The sequence below is a fragment of the Triturus cristatus genome, chromosome 7, assembly GCF_964204655.1.
Source record: "Triturus cristatus chromosome 7, aTriCri1.1, whole genome shotgun sequence".
In the NCBI taxonomy this organism is placed as follows: Eukaryota; Metazoa; Chordata; class Amphibia; order Caudata; family Salamandridae; genus Triturus; species Triturus cristatus.
Window position 1 is genome coordinate 1,879,545,601 of NC_140590.1, and position 23,114 is coordinate 1,879,568,714.

At 52.4% G+C, this 23,114-nt stretch overlaps 1 protein-coding gene across 1 annotated transcript in view; it reads left to right on the forward strand.

The window, feature by feature from the left end:
* Window positions 1–23,114, forward strand: part of NOBOX (NOBOX oogenesis homeobox) — a 273,977-nt gene that overhangs the window by 216,891 nt on the left and 33,972 nt on the right. Inside the window, exon 7 of the mRNA XM_085614780.1 lies at window positions 3,987–4,297. Coding sequence (XP_085470906.1) covers window positions 3,987–4,297 — 311 coding nt within the window. The remainder of the gene's footprint in view (window positions 1–3,986; window positions 4,298–23,114) is intronic.

The following is a 23,114-nucleotide window of genomic DNA, read 5'->3' on the forward strand; positions in this document are numbered from 1 at the left end:
CACGGGCTATTACAGGCGGTTCATTCAGAACTATGGAAGCATTGTGGGCCCCCTCACGGAGCTCACATCAAAGAAGCAACCAAAGAAGGTGCACTGGACGCCCCTCTGTCAGGCGGCCTTCGAGACCCTCAAGACAGCGATGTGTACCGCCCCCTGCTACAAGCCCCCGACTACAGCAAAGAGTTTGTGGTACAGACGGATGCCTCGGAGTACGGAGTCGGCGCTGTCTTGTCCCAAGTGAACTCTGAGGGGATTGACCAGCCAGTGGCCTTCATCAGCCGGCGCCTACTGCCCCGGGAGCAGAGATGGAGCACCATTGAACGGGAGGCCTTTGCCGTGGTGTGGGCCCTCAAGAAACTCCGGCCCTACCTCTTCGGCACCCACTTTCGGGTCCAAACCGACCACCGACCCTTGCGGTGGTTAATGCAGATGAGAGGCGAGAACCCGAAGTTGTTGCGATGGTCCATCTCTCTGCAGGGGATGGACTTCACTGTAGACCATCGGCCCGGCAACGACCACGCCAACGCCGACGGCCTGTCCCGCTTCTTCCGCCTCGGCGAAGAGAACACCCAAGACGATGGGTGACTCTCCCTGCCTTCAGCTGGGGGGGGACGCCTGTTGGACCCGGCCTCGTGGCGTGGTCCCGAACCCTCCTACCAGACTAAACGGGGGCTACCTGAACCCTTCGGGGTCCCCCTGGATTGTACCCCGCTGACCTCAAGGTGCCAAGACCTGACCGGAGGGGGTCGAGTGGCCACTCCACAGATTCCGGAGGAGGAGAGTTTCGATGGGGCCTCCAGCCGTCCCCCGACGCCTGGTTGCGATCGCCCTCCGGCCTCCCTGGGCGCTGGCTCCACCCCCCGCTGGGTGTCTGGGCGCTCTTCTCCCGGCCCCTCCAACCTCCCCAGGCGCGAGGGTCCGGACATCAAAGGGCTCCAGGCCTATATCTGGGGCAGCCCAAAACCAGGACGGCAGTTGTATCCTGGAGTCGAGAGCCCTGCTGATCGGATCGTGGCTGACCCTACGGAGAGAGACTCATTGCCTGGAACTTGGAACTCGAGCCCTGCTGACTGCGTCGCGGCTCCCCCTTGCTGAGAAGAAGACCCTCACGGAACCATCGGAGCCCTGCTGACCTCGTCGCGGCTCGACCTCGCAGAAGTAACCATCGGAGCCCTGCTGACCTCGTTGCGGCTCGACCTCGCAGAAGTAACCATCGGAGCCCTGCTGACCTCGTCGCGGCTCGACCTCGCAGAAGTAACCATCGGAGCCCTGCTGACCTCGTCGCGGCTCGACCTCATCGAGGCAACCCTCCGAGCCCTGCGGACGACGTCCCGGCTCCCGGAACCCCCCCAGCTCGAGGATTGAGAGCTGAGCGCAGGGTGTTCCCGTACCAGGCTGGTACTGAGACTGTCCCGCTACCCCGTCCCTGAATGACCCCGAGACTCGTTGGGATCCCTCGATCCGCCTGTAAATATTGCCACAGAAACCTGCCTTTTACTAACGATAAAGACTTGTGAGAATTTATACCCTTGTTGTGTCCCTTTGTGGTGGTGGGGGTGCTTGGCTGGTACGATCATAGGGGAAGGACCTCGCCCAGGAGGCTTCTCAGCGGCGCTCGGCTACTTTCCTACGGAACGGTAGCTCTCGGGGTGGTCAGTCCGACACCCTCTGACTCCCCGGAGAGCGCCCTTCTAACAGTAGGGCAGGAGCGCAGGGTGTGGAACTGGAGGGCAGGAGCACAGGGTGTGGGACTGGAGGGCAGGAGTGCAAGGTGTGGGACTGGAGGGCAGGAGTTCAGGATGTAGGATGGGAGGGCAGGAGTGCAGAGTTAGGGACTGGAGGGCAGGAGCGCAGGGTGTGTGACTGGAGGGCAGGAGCGCAGGGTGGGACTGGAGGGCAGGAGTACAGGGTGTGGAACTGGAGGGCAGGAGCACAGGGTGTCTGACTGGAGGGCAGGAGCGCAGGGTATGGGACCGGAGGGCAGGAGCGCAGGGTATGGGACTGGAGGGCAGGAGTGCAGAGTATGCGACTGGAGGGCAGGAGCTCAGGATGTGGGATTGGAGGGCAGGAGCTTAGGGTGTGGAACTGAAGGGTAGGAGCGCATGGTGTGGGACTCGAGGGCAGGAGAACAGGGTGTGGGACTGAAGGGCAGGAGCTCAGGATGTGGGACTGGAGGGCAGGAGTGCAGGGTATGCGACTGGGGGGCAGGAGCTCAGGATGTGGGATGGGAGGGTAGGAGCTTAGGGTGTGGAACTGGAGGGCAGGAGCGCATGGTGTGGGACTGGAGGGCAGGAGCACAGGGTGTGGGACTGGAGGGCAGGAGTTCAGGGTGCGCGACTGGAGGGCAGGAGAGCAGGGTGTGGGACTGGAGGGCAGGGTGTGGGACTGGAGGGCAGGAGCATAGGGTGTGGGACTGGAGGGCAGGAGCACATCGTATAAGATGAGAAGGCAGGAGCGCAGGTTGTGAAACTGGAGGATAGGGGAGCAGGGTATGCGACTGGAGGGCAGGAGCGCAGGGTGTGTGACTGGAGGGCAGGAGCGCAGAGTGTGGGACTGGAGGGCAGGAGCGCAGGGTGTGGGACTGGAGGGCAGGAGCGTAGGGTGTGGGACTGGAGGGCAGGAGCACAGAGTGTGGGACGGGAGGGCAGGAGCGCAGGGTGTGGGACTGGAGGGCAGGAGCGTAGGGTGTGGGACTGGAGGGCAGGAGCGCATCGTATAAGATGAGAAGGCAGGAGCACAGGGTGTGAAACTGGAGGATAGGGGAGCAGGGTATGGGACTGGAGGGTAGGAGCGCAGGGTGTGGGATGGTAGGACAGGATCGCAGGGTGTGAGACTGGAGGATAGGAGAGCAGTGTGTGGGGCTGGAGAACAGTGAGTGCAGTGTGGGGTACTGTAGGGCACTGCATGCAGTGTGGGATAGTGTAGGGCAGTGCGTGCAGTGTGGGTTACTCTAGGGCAGTGCGTGCAGTGTGGGGTACTGTAGGGCAGTATGTGCAGTGTGGGGTATTGGAGGGGAGTGCATGCAGTGTGGGGTACTGTACAGCAGTGTGAGGTACTGTAGGGCAGTGTGTGCAGTGTGGGGTACTGTAGGGCAGTGTGTGCAGTGTGGGGTACTGTAGGAAAGTGTCTGCAGTGTGGAGTACTGTAGGGCAGTGTGAGGTACTGGAGTGCAGTTTGTAGATCTGGAGGGCAGGAGCGCAGGGTGTGGGACTGGAAGGCAGGAGCGCAGGATGGGGGACTGGAGGGCAGGACGCACATGTGTGGGACTGGAGGGCAGTGAGTGCAGTGTGAGGTACTGTAGGGCGGTGCGTGTAGTGTGGGGTACTGTAGAGCAGTGTGCAGTGTGGGGTATTGTAGGGCAGTGAGTGCAGTGTGGGGTACTGTAGGGCAATGCGTGCTGTGTGGGGTATTGGAGGGCAGTGCATGCAGTGTGGGGTACTGTAGGGCAGTGTGTGCAGTGTGCGGTACTGTAGGGCATTGTGTGCAGTGTTGGGTATTGGAGGGCAATGCATGCAGTGTGGGGTACTGTAGGGCAGTGTGTGCAGTGTGGGGTACTGGAGTGCAGTGTGTGGGTTGGGAGGGCATGAGTGCAGTGTGTGGGTCTGGAGGGCAGGAGCACAGGGTGTGGGACTGGAGAGCAGGAGTGCAGAGTGTGGAACGGGAGGGCATCAGTGCAGTGTGAGGTACTGGAGGGCAGTGAGTGCAGTGTGGGTTACTGGAGGGCAGTGTGTGCAGTGTGTGGGACTGGAGGGCAGTGTGTGCAGTGTAGGGTACTGGAGGGCAGTGCGTGCAGTGTGGGGTATTGGAGGGCAGTGCATGCAGTGTGGTGTACTGTTGGGCAGTGTGTGCAGTGCAGGGTACTGTAGGGAAGTGTGTGCAGTGTAGGGTGTACTGTTCTACAGTGTGTGCAGTGTAGGGTGTACTGTAGGGCAGTGCATGCAGTGTGCCCTCTCTAACTAAAGTTGCCTTCCTCTGTCTCTTTTCAGCTTGTCCCCTCCCTGTTCCTTCCAGGACCCACTGGGGCCCTCCGGGGTCAAGGTGGGGCCCCAGTACTACCCCCACGCTGGAGCTGGCAGCAACCCTTCAGTGGCCTTCCAGGTGGGGCATTTCCAGCCGCACCAGTTTCACCACCTACCCCTGCACATCACCCATGGGGTGCCCCCCAGCCTGACGCCCACCACCCCCAGTGATGTCTCTGGCACCGCCTTCCTGGCCCTATCTGGAAACCTGAGCTATGGGGGTGGCCCTGGCAGGGCCGGTGGAGGGCAGATCCTGGTGCAGCAGGGTGGAGGCACTGGTGAGAGCTCTCTTACCCCTGTGGATGTCATCTGTAGTACTCCTGGCCTCCCTGTCACATGTGCTTCTTCTCTGTCCAGCCATCTCCTTATCCTCTCTCCTGCCGTCTTGTTCTCTCTCCTTCCTTCTCCTTTTTCTCTCTCCTACCTTCTCCTTCTTCTCTCTCCTGTCTTCTCCTTTTTCTCTCTCCTGCCTTCTTCTCTCTCCTTCCTTCTCCCTGTCCTCTCTCCTCCCATTTGTCCTCTCTCCCCCATCTCCCTGTCCTCTCTCCTCCTATCCTCTTATCCTCTCTCCTCCCATCTCCCTGTCCTCTCTCCTCCCATCTCCCTGTCCTCTCTCCTCCCATCTCCCTGTCCACTCTCCTCCCATCCCCCTGTCCTCTCTCCTCTCATTTCCCTGTCCTCTCTCCTCCCATCTCCCTGTCCTCTCTCCTCCCACCTCCCTGTCCTCTCTCCTCCCATCTCCCTGTCCTCTCTCCTCCCATCTCCCTGTCCTCACTCCTCCCAACCCCTGTACTCTCTCCTCCCATCCCCCTGTCCTCTCTCCTCCCACCTCCCTGTCCTCTCTCCTCCCACCTCCCTGTCCTCTCTCCTCCCATATCCCTGTCCTCTCTCCTCCCATCCCCCTGTCCTCTCTCCTCCCACCTCCCTGTCCCCTCTCCTCCCACCTCCCTGTCCTCTCTCCTCCCATCTCCCTGTCCTCTCTCCTCCCATCCCCCTGTCCTCTCTCCTCCCACCTCCCTGTCCTCTCTCCTCCCACCTCCCTGTCCTCTCTCCTCCCATCTCCCTGTCCTGTCTCCTCCCAACCCCTGCCCTCTCTTCTCCCATCCCCCTATCTTCTCGCCTCCCATCTCGCTGTCCTCTCCACTTCTATCCTCTTGTCCTGTGTCCTCCCACCTCCCTGTCCTCTCTCCTCCCATCTGCCTGTCCTCTCTCCTCCCAACCCCTGTACTCTCTCCTCCCATCCCCCTGTCCTCTCTCCTCCCACCTCCCTGTCCTCTTTCCTCCCATCTCCCTGTCCTCTCTCCTCCCAACCCCTGTACTCTCTCCTCCCATCCCCCTGTCCTCTCTCCTCCCACCTCCCTGTCCTCTCTCCTCCCACCTCCCTGTCCTCTCTCCTCCCATCCCCCTGTCGTCTCTCCTCCCACCTACCTGTCCTCTCTCCTCCCATCTCCCGGTCCTCTCTCCTCCCATCTCCCTGTCCTCTCTCCTCCTATCCTCTTCTCCTCTCTCCTCCCATCTCCCTGTCCTCTCTCCTCCCACCTACCTGTCCTCTCTCCTCCCATCTCCCGGTCCTCTCTCCTCCCACCTCCCTGTCCTCTCTCCTCCTATCCTGCTGTCCTCTCTCCTCCCATCCCCCAGTCCTCTCCCCATCTCCATGTCCTCACTCCTCCGATCCTCTTGTCCTCTCCCCTCCCACCCCCTGTCCTCTCTCCTCCCACCACCCTGTCCTCTCTCCTCCCACCACCCTGTCCTCTCTCCTCCCACCCCCTGCCCTCTCTCCTCCCACCCCCGTCCTCTCTCCTCCCATCTCCCTGTCCTCTCTCCTCCCATCTCCCTGTCCGCTCACCTCCCATCTCCCTGTCCTCTCTTCCATCCTCTTGTCCTCTCTCCTCCCATCTCACTGTCCTCTCTCCTCCCATCTCACTGTCCTCTCTCCTCCCATCATCTTGTTCTCTCTCCTCCCATCTCCCTGTCCTCTCTCCTCCCAACCCCTGTACTCTCTCCTCCCATCCCCCTGTCCTCTCTCCTCCCACCTCCCTGTCCTCTTTCCTCCCATCTCCCTGTCCTCTCTCCTCCCATCCCCCTGTCCTCTCTCCTCCCATCATCTTGTTCTCTCTCCTCCCATCTCCCTGTCCTCTCTCCTCCCATCTCGCTATCCTCTCTCCTCCCATCTCCCTGTCCTCTCTCCTCCCACCCCCTGCCCTCTCTCCTCCCATCCCCCTGACCTCTCTCCTCCCATCCCCCTGTTCTCTCTCCTCCCATCCCCCTGTTCTCTCTCCTCCCATCCCCCTGTTCTCTCTCCCCCCATCCCCTGACCTCTCCTCCCATCTCCCTGTACTCTTTTCTCCCATCTCACTCTCCTCTCCCTGTCCTCTCTCCTCCCATCTCGCTGTCCTCCCATCTCCCTGTCCTCTCTTCCATCCTCTTGTCCTCTCTCCTCCCATCTCACTGTCCTCTCTCCTCCCATCTCCCGGTCCTCTCTCCTCCCATCTCCCTGTCCTCTCTCCTCCTATCCTCTTCTCCTCTCTCCTCCCATCTCCCTGTCCTCTCTCCTCCCACCTACCTGTCCTCTCTCCTCCCATCTCCCGGTCCTCTCTCCTCCCACCTCCCTGTCCTCTCTCCTCCTATCCTGCTGTCCTCTCTCCTCCCATCCCCCAGTCCTCTCCCCATCTCCATGTCCTCACTCCTCCGATCCTCTTGTCCTCTCTCCTCCCACCACCCTGTCCTCTCTCCTCCCACCACCCTGTCCTCTCTCCTCCCACCCCCTGCCCTCTCTCCTCCCACCACCCTGTCCTCTCTCCTCCCACCCCCTGCCCTCTCTCCTCCCACCCCCGTCCTCTCTCCTCCCATCTCCCTGTCCTCTCTCCTCCCATCTCCCTGTCCGTTCACCTCCCATCTCCCTGTCCTCTCTTCCATCCTCTTGTCCTCTCTCCTCCCATCTCACTGTCCTCTCTCCTCCCATCATCTTGTTCTCTCTCCTCCCATCTCCCTGTCCTCTCTCCTCCCATCCCCCTGTCCTCTCTCCTCCCATCATCTTGTTCTCTCTCCTCCCATCTCCCTGTCCTCTCTCCTCCCATCTCGCTATCCTCTCTCCTCCCATCTCCCTGTCCTCTCTCCTCCCACCCCCTGCCCTCTCTCCTCCCATCCCCCTGACCTCTCTCCTCCCATCCCCCTGTTCTCTCTCCTCCCATCCCCCTGTTCTCTCTCCTCCCATCCCCCTGACCTCTCCTCCCATCTCCCTGTACTCTTTTCTCCCATCTCACTCTCCTCTCTCCTCCCACCCCCTGTCCTCTCTCTCCCAATCCTCTTGTCCTCTCTTCCCATCTCCCTGTCCTCTCTCCTCCCATCTCGCTGTCCTCTCCACTTCTATCCTCTTGTCCTCTGTCCTCCCACCTCCCTGTACTCTCTCCTCCCACCTCCCTGTCCTCTCTCCTCCCATCCCCCAGTCCTCTCCCCCATCTCCATGTCCTCTCTCCTCCGATCCTCTTGTCCTCTCTCCTCCCACCCCCCTGTCTTCTCTCCTCCCACCACCCTGTCCTCTCTCCTCCCACCCCCTGCCCTCTCTCCTCCCACCCCCGTCCTCTCTCCTCCCATCTCCCTGTCCTCTCTCCTCCCATCCCCCAGTCCTCTCCCCCATCTCCATGTCCTCTCTCCTCCGATCCTCTTGTCCTCTCTCCTCCCACCACCCTGTCCTCTCTCCTCCCACCCCCTGCCCTCTCTCCTCCCACCCCCGTCCTCTCTCCTCCCATCCCCCAGTCCTCTCCCCTCCCATCTCCATGTCCTCTCCCCTCCCATCTCCCTGTCCGCTCACCTCCCATCTCCCTGTCCTCTCTTCCATCCTCTTGTCCTCTCTCCTCCCATCTCGCTGTCCTCTCTCCTCCCATCATCTTGTCCTCTCTCCTCCCATCTCCCTTTCCTCTCTCCTCCCATCCCCCTGTCCTCTCTCCTCCCATCTCCCTGTCCTCTCTCCTCCCATCTCGCTGTCCTCTCTCCTCCCATCTCCCTGACCTCTCTCCTCCCATCCCCCTGTTCTCTCTCCTCCCATCCCCCTGTTCTCTCTCCTCCCATCCCCCTGTCCTCTCTCCTCCCTTCTCCCTGTCCTCTCTCCTCCCATCCCCCTGTCCTCTCTCCTCCCATCCCCCTGTCCTCTCTCCTCCCATCTCCCTGTCCTCTCTCCTCCCATCTCGCTGTCCTCTCTCCTCCCTTCTCCCTGTCCCCTCTCCTCTCATCTCCCTGTCCTCTCTTCCATCCTCTTGTCCTCTCTCCTCCCATCTCGCTGTCCTCTCTCCTCCCATCATCTTGTTCTCTCTCCTCCCATCTCCCTGTCCTCTCTCCTCCCATCTCCCTGTCCTCTCTCCTCCCATCCCCCTGTCCTCTCTCCTCCCATCCCCCTGTCCTCTCTCCTCCCATCTCCCTGTCCTCTCTCCTCCCATCTCGCTGTCCTCTCTCCTCCCATCTCCCTGACCTCTCTCCTCCCATCCCCCTGTTCTCTCTCCTCCCATCCCCCTGTTCTCTCTCCTCCCATCCCCCTGTCCTCTCTCCTCCCATCTCCCTGTCCTCTCTCCTCTCATCCCCCTGTCCTCTCTCTTTATCCTCTTCCATCCTATCTAAATGATGTTTATTGAAGCAAACCAGCCTTCAAAAGCACATCTGCAACCTCTTCTCCTGTCCAAGTTGACCCTCTCCTCCCCCCACTGGACAGGCCGAATGCCTAAAATACGAATCACAAAAAAATATATAACACAACACCCCCTTCCTTTTACCATCTATCTGACCCAATAGTAAAAATACATAACATGTGAATTTACCATAAAACACAGACACATCAAAAGTTTTATTATCATGCACTGACTCAGCCACTTGTGGCATGACGCATTTTGAAATCGTATTCCCAGCACACCTCCTTTGTTTTTTTCATACTTTCTCTTGCAACCTTCAATATCAATCTGACTTGTTCTCGGTTTGTCCATCCGTGCAGGAACTGCTATGGTACATGGTGTATATCCCTTTAATAATAATGGTGACACCTCTGCAGTTGAATGAGGAGTTTTTCTATAATTCCATAAACTTTTCTTTGATTCTTCTTTACAATTGAAGCCATTTTGCAGTGACAATTGGACATTTTCTCCTACCACACAATTGAATCTTCCCACCAATCTATTGTCCCGAGAATAATATAATGGAGTTCTTTTATGTTTTATTCCACACTGTTGCAGATACACCTCAAATTCCTTTGATATAAATTGAGTGCCATTGTCCGAGATCAACTCCTCTGGAAAACCTTATATTCGAGGCATGTGTGCAGTAGATACACATGCTTTGCATTCTTCTGCCATCTAGTGTTGAGTCCAGATGTTTGCAAGTTGTTTTTCTTCAAAGAAGTCTTTCCTAGTAACGAGGTAAGGTGACTCCTCCTTTTGGTGATAGTGCACATGGTCATCGACTCCATTGTTAAATAGTTTTTTCCGCCATCGGGTTCAGACGTGTATTGCTGCGCTCCATTTCAAAACCGTTCTTCGGGTTCCCCTCGACGTGCAATCCTCTCTACCCTCAACGGTATTGTTTCGTACGCGTTTCCCACTTCTCCGCATATCGTTTCGGTTTAATGGAATCTACTTTTCAATCGGAAAGCCTCGTGGACGGCCTTTGGACCTAACCGCGTTGGTTCAGCTCTCCGTCGATGCAACGGACACCGTTCAAATTCTGCCCTCAGTGCTACTCGAAGTATCCGAGCACTGACTCACACAAGATGTGTAACTTTTTCTTGTCTCCGGAGCACAAGGAAGAAGACTGCGACGCTTGCAGATCGTTTCGATCAAAGAAAACTCATTGCAAGCATCGGGTTCGACGTCGAGAGATGCAGCATCAGAGCATCGAAATCACGTCGGACATCTTCGGTGAAGACTCTTGTCATGAATACGTTGAGGCATCAGCGGCAGAGGAGGAAGAAGCCTTCTGCGTGCAGGACTCTGACTCGGTGCTTGAGATAGACCTCGATGCCAAAGAACTGCCGCAGGGACAAGGTTGCGAGAGTACGGAAGACCCCTTGCCCCTCCAAATCACTCACAAAAAGCACGAGGCTTCGGCACCACCTCTGCCTTCTGGCCAAGGTCAGCATTGAGACCGCATTTCTGATGCCACACCTCCTTGCCCGGCTCCAAAACACCCAGTCAAGCCTTCCCGCTCGGTACCGAGTCAGCAAAAATCCTCGTCTGAACCGAAGCACTCCCGTTCCAAACAAAAATCCAGGTTGGAGCTGAATTAATCCTCCACGCCGAAAGTCAAGCAGCCTTCGGAGCAAAAAACTTCTGTACCGAAAGGCCAGCCCACGGCAGCACTGAAAACACCGTCTCTGAAAACGTTGGCGCCGAAACTGAAAGATGTCCCTTCGGATCTGAATTTAGCCATTGTTCCACTGAAAACGGATCCCAAACAAAAGAGTGTATATTAACCTTGAAACAGGTCATATTCGTACCCAACTACCTCAGAAACACACGCTTCCTGAAGATGACACTCATTACAAGATCCCTTTAAAGAGGAAGTCTGTTGCTACCAGTCCTTTTCATCCACCACCATCATCCCCTCTAAAACCCCCTTCTCCATCTTCAAATCCTTTGCAAATCCACCTTGGGATTCTCCACAATCTCACCATGATGACGATGATGTTGATGATGGGGGGACACCTTTACCAGTAGATCCATGGACGGATGATATAATTGATCCTCCAGCAGACAATAACCCAGACCTTTACCCAGCCAAGCCATCTCCTCCAGACGACAATGCATCCCACCAGGAACTCTTTGCCAGGGCTGCACAATATCATGGGGTGACACTGCACTAAGGATCATTAGAAGAAGACTTTTTGTTCGAAACTTTAGGATCCACACACAGGTCATCACAAACACTTCCTATGCCTAAAGGCATCATGAGATACGCAGATGATATTTTTAAAGACCCAGTAAGGGCACGCATATTGACTCCTAGAGTTGACAAGAAGTATAAGGCCTCCCCAACAGATAAGGTATATATCAAGGGCCAGTTGCCACTAGATTCACTTGTAGTTTCTAATGCTCGTAAATGGGCTAATTCCCAAGCATAAGGGGACGCTCCTCCATCAGATAAAGAGTCTAAGTTAATAGACGCTTCTGGCAAGTGCACAGCTGCTCAAGCTGCTAATCAGTGGTGAAGAACATTATCGGACATGGTTATTGCCTGGAGCTTACCATCAATCCTCCAAACAGTCCACCTCGACCTCACAAATTGTCTCCAGAACACGTGCAATAACTCCAACAGGAAGTGAAATCTCTCTTACTGAAAGGAGCTATAGAGCCGTTCCAGCACAGTACCAGGGTTCAGGGGTTTACTCTCTGTATTTTCTGATTCCCAAAAAGGACAGTTCCCTAAGACCTATTCTGGATCTCAGCGAGTTAAACCAATATATACTGTCAGAACACTTTCACATGGTGACCCTTCAACGGGTACTTCCACTTTTACAGAAGGCAGAGTTTATGTCTACTCTAGACTTAAAAGACGCATATTTTCATGTTTCAATTTATCCAGCTCGTCGCAAATACCTGAGATTTGTGATAGCAGGCAAGCATTACCAATTCAAAGTACTTCCCTTCGGAGTGACTACAGTGCCCAGAGTATTTACCAAATGTCTGGCTGTAGTCGTGGCTCATCACAGAAGACCGCATATTCACGTCTTCCCCTATCTAGATGACTGGCTCATCAATCAAAGCGAGTACTTACCAAAATTGTCTACGACACACTCAGAACGCAATATTCCTACTTAATCAACTGGGCTTTACGGTCAATGCACAAAAATCTCACCTGCATCCTTCACAGATGCAGTCTTACCTAGGAGCCAGTCTACACACCGCCAAAGCTCTAGCCTCTCCCAGTGTAGCCATAATTCACAATATTCAGGCTATGATACTACAGTTTCAGTCCAACCACGCATTACTAACCATAGTGCTCATGCAACTGTTGGGAATGATGGCGTCTTGCATTGCAATTGTACCCCATGCAAGACTCCACATGCGTCGCCTCAAGAGTGCTTGGCACGCCAGTGGAATCAGTCGCAGGGTCAATTAACCGATCTAGTGTTGGTATACGGCCGTACCCATGGCTCTGTGCAGTGGTGGAACCCACAAAACATATCAAAAGGACAGCCTTTCATCAACCCTATTCCACAGATGGCTCTCACAGCAGACATATCTCTCACAGGTTGGGTACCCATCTCCAAGATTACACAATACAAGGCCTGTGGAGCAACAAACACAAAAGCCTCCACGTCAACTATCTAGAGCTTCTAGCAGTCTTTTCAGCACTCAAAGCTTTTCAAACTCACCTCTTAGGCAAAGCTGTCCTAGTCCGGACGGACATGACAGCAATGTACTATGTTCAAAAACATGGGGGGACGCACACTCTCCAACTGTCACGCCTCAAGCCATTTGGAATTGGGCAATCCATCACAAGATTTATCTTCTGGCAGAACACCTCCCAGGAGTGAACAATCAAATTGCCGATCTCCTCAGCAGAAGAAGGCAGCAAATTCATGAGTGGGAACTCCATCTCCAAGTTCACCTTCCATACTTTCAACAATGGGAATTCCCACAAATAGACTTGTTCGCCACAGCAGAAAACGCAAAATGCCCAAGCTTCGGCTTCAGGTTCCTACACCCGCTCTCAATGGGCAATGCCCTATGGATGAACTGGTCAGGGATATTTGCCTATGCTTTTCCACCTCTCCCGCTCATTCCGTGTCTGGTTCCGAAGCTCAGACAAACATCCCTCACACTAATTCTGGTAGCTCCCACAAGGGCTTGTCAACCATGGTACGCCACCCTGTTGGAGCTGTCACTAGTTCCACATCAAAAGCTACACCTCACTTCCAGGCTCCTCACACAGAACCATGGAGAAATCAGACATCCAAATCCCAAGAGTTAGAAATGAGGGGGCTCTGGTTGATGCAGGTGTGTACCCACAACAAGCAGGGACCCTTTACTTCTTGTCAGGGCGAAGGATGACTCCCCAGAATAACCCCTGCTTACCCTCTAGGTGCGTGGCGCGAGCAGTCTAGGCTAAGTCTCAGGCGTACACGGTTAAGCAAATGCAATTACACATACAGTAAACCCCTTGCATGCACCACAAATGGACACCAATCAGGAAGTATATAAAAATAAGCTTTTATGTAGATTCAGCAGATTCAAATACAAGGCCCAGTAACGTTAAACTGATGGGGCCACAATTCTTGGAAATACGGTAAAGTCTCTTTGTTACGGAAAGTTCTTTAGGCGGGCACAAGGTAACTGTGGGCCTCAGCGCACTTCGTGCTGAGGCGGCGTCCGGGAAGCACACGGCAGATGACAGGGAAATCAGAACGTTGCGGACCCTGGATCCGATGCGAGCTCGCGGTCGAGTTCGTAAGTACAGTACCTTGTTTCTTGACGCGAAGGCGGGTGTGGGATTTCAGCGGCTCTTCGACAGAAGGGCGAGGCGGCGTCCGGGGCTCCCACACTTCACGATGGGGGTCTGATCTTCAGGCTCACGACAAGAGCGGGGTGTTGCAGGTGGCGGGTGAACAAAGTGGGGCAGCCGGGCACGCAGATTACGTCCGGGCCGTCCGAGGCTTAGAGATGCTCACAACGCCGAATCCGGCGGGAGGGTGAAGGTGCGCAGCGAGCCTCCAGCGAGCGAGGTGACAGGGGCAGCCCAGCACAGCGTAGGGGGAGCGGCTCCGGTCGAGCGAGGCTCTTCCCAAGGCGGGGGCGGCTAAGCAGCCCTGGTCACGGCTCAGGGAGGGACTGGGGCACGAGGGTCACAGCTCCGGCGAGGGAAAGGACACCACAGTCCAGTGGCAGGCGAGTGAAGATCAGGTAGAGCCCAATGGTCCTGGGGCTCAGTTCAGGGGGCAAGCTCAGTTCCAAGCCCTCGGAGATTGTTTTGGAAAGCACAAGTCTTGAAAGTAAAAATAAAGCAAAGTCTTCAGCAACAGTTTCTCTTCTCCCCTTTGGCAGCAAGGTCACCACTGCAGGCCAATCCCCCAGGATAGGGACAGTCTTCCTCCTACAGCTTTCCCGGTACCTCCTCCTCAGGCAGAGATTCTTCTTGGTCAAAAGCGGATCTAGTTTCTTAGGAGCAGGGCTCCTCCATTTATACAGCAAATCTTTTGTTCTCCCAGGCCAGGGGGGCCCTTGCCTAGTCCAGTCCGGTTTCTGAGCACTTTGTTTACGTGATGCAGGCTTCTTCTTTCATAGTGCAGGGCAGAGTCCTCAGACGCTCCACAGGGGGCGGAGCCGGCATTGAGGTGGCAGAGCACTGTCCTATTCAGAGCCTAGGAGTACTCCTCCCCCCCATCTACCTGTCGATCGTCCTATTCACCACCAGGCTACCTAGCCCTGCCCATCTGGGTTCCCCCATCCCGGTCACTCACACCAGCCAGACATCAGATACACATCACGCAGAGGCTGGCTGAAATGTTTAGGCAAGCAAAGGCCAGCTTTCTAAAAGCGGCATTTGCAAACGCGGAATATTAAAATAAACCTTGGGAAAAGATGTACCTTATTATTCCGAGTTCAGGCATACTAAACTCGATCTTCTACCATGTTCCCTGGGTCGGTTAGGATCATAGGATGTAACAATCCTAGCCTCCCATACTGGCCTATGAGAACAGGGTAGCCTTACAGTAGTGAACAACAAGATGGCGGTAATTCACTACTAGGACATGCCACGCATCTAGGCTTGTCCTACCTTATGCTAACAACGCACCCTGCCCGTGGGCCTACCAGAGGGGTGACTAACATGAAGTTAAGGGAAGGTTTAGGGACCGGCAAGTGTGGGCACTTGCCAGTCAGCATGTCAGTACCAGACTGCACGCAGGTTCTGCGATGGCAGACCTTAGACATATTTTACCGGACGCTTCTGTGGGTGGCACAACCAGTGCTGCAAGCCCACCAGCGGTGTTTGCATTTACACGCCCTGGCACTCCTGGTGCACTTTACGGGTGTCTGACAGTAAACCAAACAATCCAATCATGGAATCCAACCAACATATACAATTTACATAGGGAGCACTCGCACCGCGACACTGGTTGGCAGTGGCACAGCGCGCTGAGCGGCCAACACCATAAAAGCACATGAGGCACAGCGACAAAAAGAGGAAGGGAGACTCACGCCAAGGTGCCAGGTCTAACACCAAGGAACTGAATTTAGCGATCTGGCTCCTGAAGTCATAGAGTTTGGTTATTTAAATCTACCACCAGACTGTATGAATATTCTAAAAAAAGCAAAAAAGCCTGCCACCAGAGCCTGATACGCAGCAAAGTGGAAAAGATTTGTTGTCTACTGTAATAACAACTGTTAGAGCTGGCACATTGGTGTGGGTCTCCCTTCCATTGTTCGCTGTTGCCTCATATGTTTTTGCTGGTGTTAGTTGCTCAGGGCACTGTGCCACTGCTGTCCAGTGCCACAGTGCAAGTGCTCCCTATTGTAAATTGATGTATGATTTGAGATTCCAGGATTGGTTGGTTTGGTTTACCTGTCAGACCCTAGTACAGTGCACCAGGAGTGCCCAGGGCTTGTAAATCTAAATGCTGCTGGTGGGCTTGCAGCACTGGTTGTGCCACCCACAGAAGCGGCCTAGTAAAAGTGTGTCTAAGGTTTGCTCTTGCAGAGCCTGTGTGCAGTCTGGTACTATCATGCTGACTGGGCAAGTGCACCCACTTGCCAGTCCCTAAACCTTCCCTTTTTCTTCATATCAGACACCCCTATGGTTGGCCCAAGGGCAGGGTGCATTGTAAGGATAAGGTAGGACATGCCCTGGTGTGTGTGGCATGTTCTAATAGTGAATTACAGCCATTTTCGTTTTTCAATATTGCAAGGCTACCTGTTCTCCATAGGCAAGAATGGGCAGTTTTGTTATTATATCTTATAATCTTAACTGACTCAGGGGACATGGTTGAAATTTGAGTTTAGTATGCCTGAACTCAGGATGATAAAATACATCTTTTAGTGAAGTTGGTTTCAACATTCTGTGTTTGAAAATGCCACTTTTAGAAAGTAGGCATTTTCTTGTCTAACCATTCAAACCTGCCTCTGCTAGGCTGTGTATTCCCTGTCTGGAGTTTTGAGTGACAGGGCTGGGGAATTCCAGGAGACAGGGTAAGGTGTCCCAGTGGTGAATAGAGAAATCTGCATCTAGATGGGTGGGAGGAGTTGCACCTGGGACCTGAATAGGGCTGTGCCTTCCCTCCACAATGCTGGCTCCACCTCCTGTGATGTGTCTGATGTCTCTGCCCTGCACTCTGAAAGGAAAGAAGGTGTCAGGTAAACAAAGTGCTCCAGGACTGACCAGAACCGGTTTGAACAAGGCAAAGGCCCCTCTGCCTTCAGAGGACAAAGGATTTTGGGGTATAAGTATTGGGAACCTGATCCCAAGAATTTAGATCACTTTGGGAAAACAAGAAGAACACTCTGCTGAGGAGAGGAACCAAGAAGAAACTGAGGAGAGACTATCCTTGAAACTGGGGGATTGGACTGCAGGGGTTGCCTACTGCCAAAGAGAGGAGAAAGGAACTTTGTGTGTACTTTTGCTCAACTTGTGAAGGATCTCCAAGGGCTGTTGAAGTCTCAGGAACAACATACTTCACCCCCCAGCTCCCTAGAGTTCTTTGGAAGTGCCTGCTGCTGTTGTTGGGCCTTCTGAGGGACTGCGTGTCGCAAGGAGCTGGAAGCGCAACTCAAGAAGAAGCGTGCTGCCGTCAGAGCTGTTGTCTTCGCATCTCGTAAAGTGTGTCGCCGCTGCAGCATTGCATCGAGCGGAAGCGTCTCGCATCATCCAGGAAGTGTCTCGCAATGCTGAAGAAGTCTGTCGCCATCGTAGCTGACGCATTGTACCGCATCAAGAGAAGAGTCTCGCATCGAGGAACAAGCGTGTCGCCATCATAGTTGTCACATTGCACTGCATCAAGAAAAGCGCCTCGCATCCACGGAGAAGCGTGCCTCCGTCGGAGCTGTTTTCGTCGCATCGCGTAAAGGGTGTCGCCGCTGCAAGCTGTCGCATTGAGCGGAAGCGTCTCACAACGTCGGAGAAGAGTGCCGCTGCCTAGGCCGCTGTTGTCGCATCGCGTAAAGTGTGTCACCGCTGCAGGTGAAGCATCGAATCGAGTCTTCTCGCAACATCGGAGAAGCGTGCCGCACCTGGAAGATCTTAACCTCTTTTTCTTTGCACCAAAATCTTCAACGCATCAACATCGTTGCAACACTTTCGTTGCCCTGCGTGTCGCATCTAAAAGGTACATTGACTTAAAGTGTCGCATTTAAGAACTTAAGAGAACTAAGCAAAATTCTACCATCTAAAGTAACAGTATTGTGTATTTTTGTCGTTTAATGGTCTTGTGGTAAATCTATGTGAAGAATACTTATTTTTTTATATAAAACCGGTCTAGTGTCCATCTGTAGTGTTGTCACTTGATTACTGTATGTGTTCACAAATGCTTTACACACTCCCTCTGAGATAAGCCTGTCTGCTCGTGCCAAACTACCAAGGGGGTGAGCAGGGGTTATTTGAGGAGTGTACCCCTTTACCCTGACTAGAGGCGAGGGTCCCTATTTGTCACAAGTGCATACCTGTGCCAACTAGAGACCCACAAGTCTAAAAACAACAAACTCAATCCTCAGGATGCTTCTATTCAAAACATTATCTGTTACCTGCCACACTTACAGCAAACTGGACTAGGTTATACATCTATTTGTTTGCACCTGGCAGCGGTAGGTGCGTATTTACAGAACAGGCAACATCTGTCACTATTCAGAGTTCCAGTAATTAAAGCCTTTATTGGAGGCTTGGAAAGGGTAATATCACCAAGGATTCCTCCTGCCGCAGTATGGGATCTCAACATTATCCTTACAAGGCTCATGGGTCCACCTTTTGAACCATTGCACAATTGCCCTTTGAGGTTTCTCTCATGGAAAGTTTCTTTCCTCACTGCAATCACATCATTAAGGAGAGTTGGTGAGCTACAGGCATTAACCTTGGACAAACCCTTCTTTCAGCTACACAAAGACAGGGTAGTTCTCCGTGCCAACCCTTAATTCCTTCCTAAATTGGTTTCTGCTTTTCGTATAAACCAATTGGTTGAGTTACCTGTGTTTTTTACTCAACCTGATTCTGTAGCAGAACGCGCTCTTCACACGCTTGACGTTAAAAGAGCTTTACTGTACCATATAGATAGGACAAAAGACAAATAATTGTTTGTTGCATTTGCTCCACCTCACAAAGTCAATCCAATCACTAAATCTAGTATGAAAGATGGATTGTTAAATGCATTTAAACATGCTATACTGAAGCCAAAAGGACTTTGACTATATACCCTAGAGCGCATTCCACTCACAAAATAGGGGCTTCTATGGCCTTTGTAGGTAACATTCCTCTAGCTGCCATATGTAAGGCAGCTACTCCACACACATTTACCAAACACTATTGTGTAGATGTGTTAGCACATCAACAAGCTAATGTAGGCCAAGCAGTACTTAAAACACTATTGCAAACTACTGCAACATCTACAGGTTAGCCACCGCTTTGGGAGTATACTGCTTCATAGTCTATGCAAAGCATGTGTATCCACAGCTCACATGACTCGAACGGATAATGTTACTTACCCAGTAGGCATCTGTTCTTGGCATGTAGAGCTGTAGATTCACATCCGCCCACCCAACTCCCCGGGTACCTGTAGTTGTTGCAGTTCTTCATTATACATTCATCCACATGGACATCTCTATACTACACTTACTTACTCCATTTTCACCCCCTTGCGGGAAAACAATCTAACAATGGAGTTGATGACCATGCGCACTATCACCGAAAGGTGGAGTCACCTTACCTTGTGACTAGGAAAGACTTCTTCGAAAAAAAACAACTTGCAAACATCCGGACCCAACACTAGATGGCAGGAGTATGCAAAGCATGTGAATCTACAGCTCTACATGCCAAGAACAGATGCTTACTGGGTAAGTAACATTATCCTTAATAAACACCTTACAAAATTCAATCAAATTGCTTGTTTTCATTTGATTTACCATGTTAACTTCAAATTGACCACACACATATCTGTGGTCCGTTTCTGCCAAGGTCATTCAGCTAAATCCAGGGGGAATAACAGGGTGTTCCCTTACCACATGTAATATGTCACTACAAGCACATGTTCAACATTGTCTAACAAACCTTTCAACCTCACGATCCACACCTGGCCACCAGAAGTCCACTTGCACCTTCAGCTTTATGGAAGAAATTGCACCATGATCCTCGTGTAATGCATTCAGTATTTTCCTTCGGAATCCTAAAGGTACTAACAATTTGTCCCCTCCTCACAAAATTCCATTGACAATTCGGACTACACATACTTAAAATTTGTTATTTCTTTAACTTTGTCACACTCATCCAGCCAACACTTTGGTAACAATTGAATAACCAATTGTAAAACTTTTTCTAACTCATCTATCCATTCCACTTCTGATGCTGCTCCCAAACTTGTTTGTTTAGTATCAGCAACCAACCAATTATCCTGAATCGTCTCTTCTTCTTCTGCCTTCAAATGTAATCAAGATAAACAGTCCACATTTACATTTTTTGTACCCAGTACATACTTAACCGAAAAAAAACAAATTCTTGGAACCAAAATAACCATTTTGGAATGGGTGGCATTGCTCTTCCACCTCCATTAGTGGTAAAAAGATTGTTCAATGTCTTGTGGTCAGTTCTAAATTAAAAATGTATGCCCCGTACAAAATTCCTAAAATGATGTACATCCTGCCAACAAGCTAACATCTCTTTCTCAATGGTAGAATAATTTACCTCGGCACTTTTCAACTTCCTTGAAGCAAAAGCCACAACCGTGTCATTCCCTTTTATAGATTGCATCAACAAAACACTTAACGCATACATGCTGGCATCAGTTGCAATTACCATAGAATCATTTATATCTGGTGTCTTAGGTTCCTCAGAATCAATTATACATCTTGTTATATCTTCAAAAGCAATGCCATCCCTTTGGTTGTACTCTATCTGCGAAATGGTCAACAAACTTGGCATAATATTCTGCCAACTCTACAAAATATCTCAGTTGGTCCTTAGCCTGTGGACATGGGCTCTTTTTAATTGCATCAATCAATTTAAGTTTAGGTTTAATTCCTTTACTTGATAGACAGTGCCAGAATTATTCCACTTTTCTCTTGGGAGATTTATATTTTTCTAATTCTACTGTAAGTCCGACATCCTGCTAAATTCTTAACACTAGTCTCAATGATTCATCATGTTCCTCTTTGTTAGCACCCCATTCTAAAATGTTGTCTTGGAAAAATGTAACTCTTTCTTGATCAACCAATAACCTTTGCATAACTCGTTGAAAAACTGCAAATGCAGAAGCTAGACCAAATGGCATCCGAACAAATTGATAAGCACCTTATAGAGTCACAAATGATGTTAAAGATTTTGATTTAGGTTGAAACAGCAGCTGGTGATAAGCACTAGACAAATCAATGGTTGCAACAATATTGTCCTCCCTTCACCTCAGATAATAACTCATATCTGGCAATGGATGCCGATCCATCCAAATATTGTTATTCACATCTCTTAAGTCTATACACATCCGTATTTCCCCATTAGGTTTCCAAACAATCACTATAGGACTTAACCATTCAGATGCCTCAATCTGCTAAATGAAGGTGTCTTTGCATAATCTATCTAACTCCTCTTTCAAAGGTGCTCTCAATGCCATGGGAACATTGCACACTTTTTGTACAGAAGGTTTAGCATTAGACTTCAGGATAATTTTATGAACAATCATTTTCAATGTTAAAAATGAAGGGGCTCTGGTTGGCGAAAGCAAGTACCCGCGACAAGCAGGGACCCTTTACTTCTAGTCAGGACGAAGGATGACTCCTCAGAATAATCCCTGCTCACCCTCTAGGTGCGTGGCGCGCGCAGTCACGGCTAAACCTCAGGCGTACACGGTTAAGCAATTGCAATTACACATACAGTAAACCCCTTCCATGCACCACAAACGGACACCAATCAGGTTTTATATGAAAATAAGGCTTTTATATAGTTTCAGCAGATTCAGTACAAGGCCCAGTAACGGTGAAACGGTGGGGCCACAATTTCTATAAATACGGTAAAGTTCTCTTTGTTACGGAAAGTTCTTAGGCGGGCACAAAGGTGACTGCGGGCCTCAGCACACTTCGCGCTGAGGCGGCAACCGGGAAGCACGCGGCAGACGACAGGGAAATCAGAACGTTGCGGACCCTGGATCCGATGCGAGCTCGCGGTTGAGTTCGTAAGTATAGTACCTTGTTTCTTGACGTGAAGGCGGGTGCGGGATTTCAGCGGCTCTTCATCAGAAGGGCGAGGCGGCGTCCGGGGCTCCCACACTTCACGATGGGGGTCTGATCCTTCAGGCTCACGGCAAGAGCGGGGTGTTGCAGGTGGCAAGTGAACAAAGCGGGGCAGCCGGGCACGCAGTCTGCGTCTGGGCCGTCCGAGGCTTGAGGATGCTCACAACACCGATTCCGGCGGGAGGGGTGAAAAGTGCGCAGCGAGCCTCCGGCGAGCGAGATGACGGGGGCAGCCCAGCACGGCGTCGGGGGAGCGGCTCAGATCGAACAAGGCTCTTCCCAAGGCAGGGGCGGCTAAGCAGTCCGGTCACGGCTCAAGGAGGGGCTGGGGGGCACGAGGGTCACAGCTCCGGCGAGGGAAGGAACACCACAGTCCAGCGGCGGGCGAGTGAAGGTCAGGATGAGCCCAATGGTCCTGGGGCTCAGTTCAGGGGGCAAGCTTACTTCCAAGCCCTTGGAGATCGTTTTGAAAAGCACACGTCTTGAAAGTAAAAATAAAGCAAAGTCTTCAGCAAAAGGTTCCTCTTCTCTCCTTTGGCAGCAAGGTCACCACTGCAGGCCAGTCCCCCAGGATAGGGACAGTCTTCCTCCTTGCAGCTTTCCCGGTGCCTCCTCCTCAGGCAGAGATTCTTCTTGGGTCAAAAAGCGGATCTGATTTCTTAGGAGCAGGGCTCCTACATTTATACTGCATTTCTTTTGTTCTCCCAGGCCAGGGGGGCCCTTGCCTAGTTCAGTCCGGTTCTGGTGCACTTTGTTGACGCGATGCAGGCTTCTTCTTTCAGAGTGCAGGGCAGAGTGATCAGACGCTCCACAGGGGGCGGAGCCGGCATTGTGGTTGCAGAGCACAGTCCTATTCAGAGTCCAGGTGTACTCCTCCCACCCATCTACCTGTCAATCTTCCTATTCACCACCAGGCTACCTAGCCCTGCCCATCTGGGTTCCCCCAGCCCCGTCACTCACGTAAGCCAGACATCAGATACACATCACGCAGAGGCGGGCTGAAATGGTTAGGCAAGCAAAGGCCAACTTTCTAAAAGTGGCATTTGCAAACGCAGAATATTAAAATAAACCTTACTAAAAGATGTACCTTATTATTCTGAGTTCAGGCATACTAAACTCGATCTTCTACCATGTTCCCTGGGTCGGTTAGGATCATAGGATGGAACAATCCTAACCGCCCATTCTGGCCTATGAGAACAGGGTAGCCTTACAATAGTGAACAACGAAAATGGCGGTCATTCACTATTAGGACATGCCACGCACATCAGGGCTTGTCCTACCTTAGGCTTACAACACACCCTGCCCTTGAGCCTACCAGAGGGGTGACTGACATGAAGTTAAGGGAAGGTTCAGGGACTGGCAAGTGTGGGCACTTGCCAGTCAGCATGTCAGTACCAGACTGCACGTGGGTTCTGCAATGGCAGACCCTAGACACGTTTTACCAGGCCGCTTCTGTGGGTGGCACAACCAGTGCTGCATGCCCACCAGCGGCATTTGTCTTTACACGCCCTGGCACTCCTGGTGCACTTTACTGGGGTCTGACAGTAAACCAAATAATCCAATCATGGAATCCAACCAACATATACATTTTACATAGGGAGCACTTGCACTGTGGCACTGGTTGGCAGTGGCACAGTGCGCTGAGCGGCCAACACCATAAAAACACATGAGGCACAGCGATAAAAAGTGGAAGGGAGGCTCA